Source organism: Naegleria gruberi (assembly GCF_000004985.1).
Source record: "Naegleria gruberi genomic scaffold NAEGRscaffold_69, whole genome shotgun sequence".
NCBI classification, from domain to species: domain Eukaryota; phylum Heterolobosea; class Eutetramitea; order Acrasida; family Naegleriidae; genus Naegleria; species Naegleria gruberi.
In genome coordinates, this window is record NW_003163258.1 from 221,142 (window position 1) to 222,169 (window position 1,028).

General features: G+C 27.5%; 1 protein-coding gene across 1 annotated transcript in view; it reads right to left on the reverse strand.

Annotated features, from left to right (window-relative positions):
- Nucleotides 1–1,028, reverse strand: part of NAEGRDRAFT_53444 (uncharacterized protein) — a gene marked incomplete at both ends in the record, with an annotated part of 2,625 nt that overhangs the window by 501 nt on the left and 1,096 nt on the right. Inside the window, one exon of the mRNA XM_002670647.1 lies at nucleotides 737–794. Within this exon, the coding sequence (XP_002670693.1) occupies nucleotides 737–794 (58 nt within the window). The remainder of the gene's footprint in view (nucleotides 1–736; nucleotides 795–1,028) is intronic.

Below are 1,028 nucleotides of genomic sequence, written 5' to 3' on the forward strand. Positions count from 1 at the left end.
ATATTTATTCACAGTGCCAAGTATCATCAAAGAATATTTCAAAAATAGTGAATTTAGATTTGAAGAAGAAATTAGTATTACAAAATCAACATTTGAAACTGAAACAATGCTCTTAACGCTTGTACCTTATTCGAAATTGAATGAATTTGATTTGAATTCATGTACCAAAGTAATGGTTGTTGGTTTTTTAGTTCTGACCAGTTTACAAGGTTTTATTTTCCAAATCGATAGCAAAAAGCTGCAATTTCAAAAACAGGATCCAAATACTGAAGAACAAACTGAAAAGCATGATGAAGAGAATTCATCCAATAAGAGAAAAAGAAATAATAGCAAAGAAACAGGATCAAAGAAAAGAAAAGTTTCAACAATCACCAAAGAAATTAATTATTCTGACAATTTGAAAGAAATACTTCAAGAATATGACATTAATGGTAAAACAGCTACGAAAATAAGAAATGATGATAAGGTAGCTCTTTATTTTAAACTTGATAGTGGGTTTTTAAAGATAGTTCACTATTTTGATAATAGTTCAGAGAATGTGAAAGGCATGCAAAGTATCAAATCCATTCAACATGACAATATTAATCAGATTTTTCAATTCAAGAAACTCTCCATAACTATCTCACAATTAGATGAATTGTTTTTTGAAAGAATTTCACTTACAACCAAATCAGAACCAACAATATTTGTAACATTTTCACAATTTGTTGGTGATATTATTACTTTCATTATTTACCTGAACCAAAATGATTTGAATACCAAATTATTATGTTTTATCAAGTTAATGATGGATGCTATTGAAGCAGTTAATATATTACATGAAAATAATATTATTCATTGTGATATTTCAATTAGAAATGTTGGCATGTTATTTACAAAACCTGTCATGACATCATATGCCAAAGAAAAAAGCTCAATATTGGAAGCATTGCCAAATGTTTCAAACTTTAATTTCATTTTGATTGATTTCAATCATTGTAAAGTGGAAGGACAAGAACAAGCTAAATGGAACATTTTTCCAGAATGTA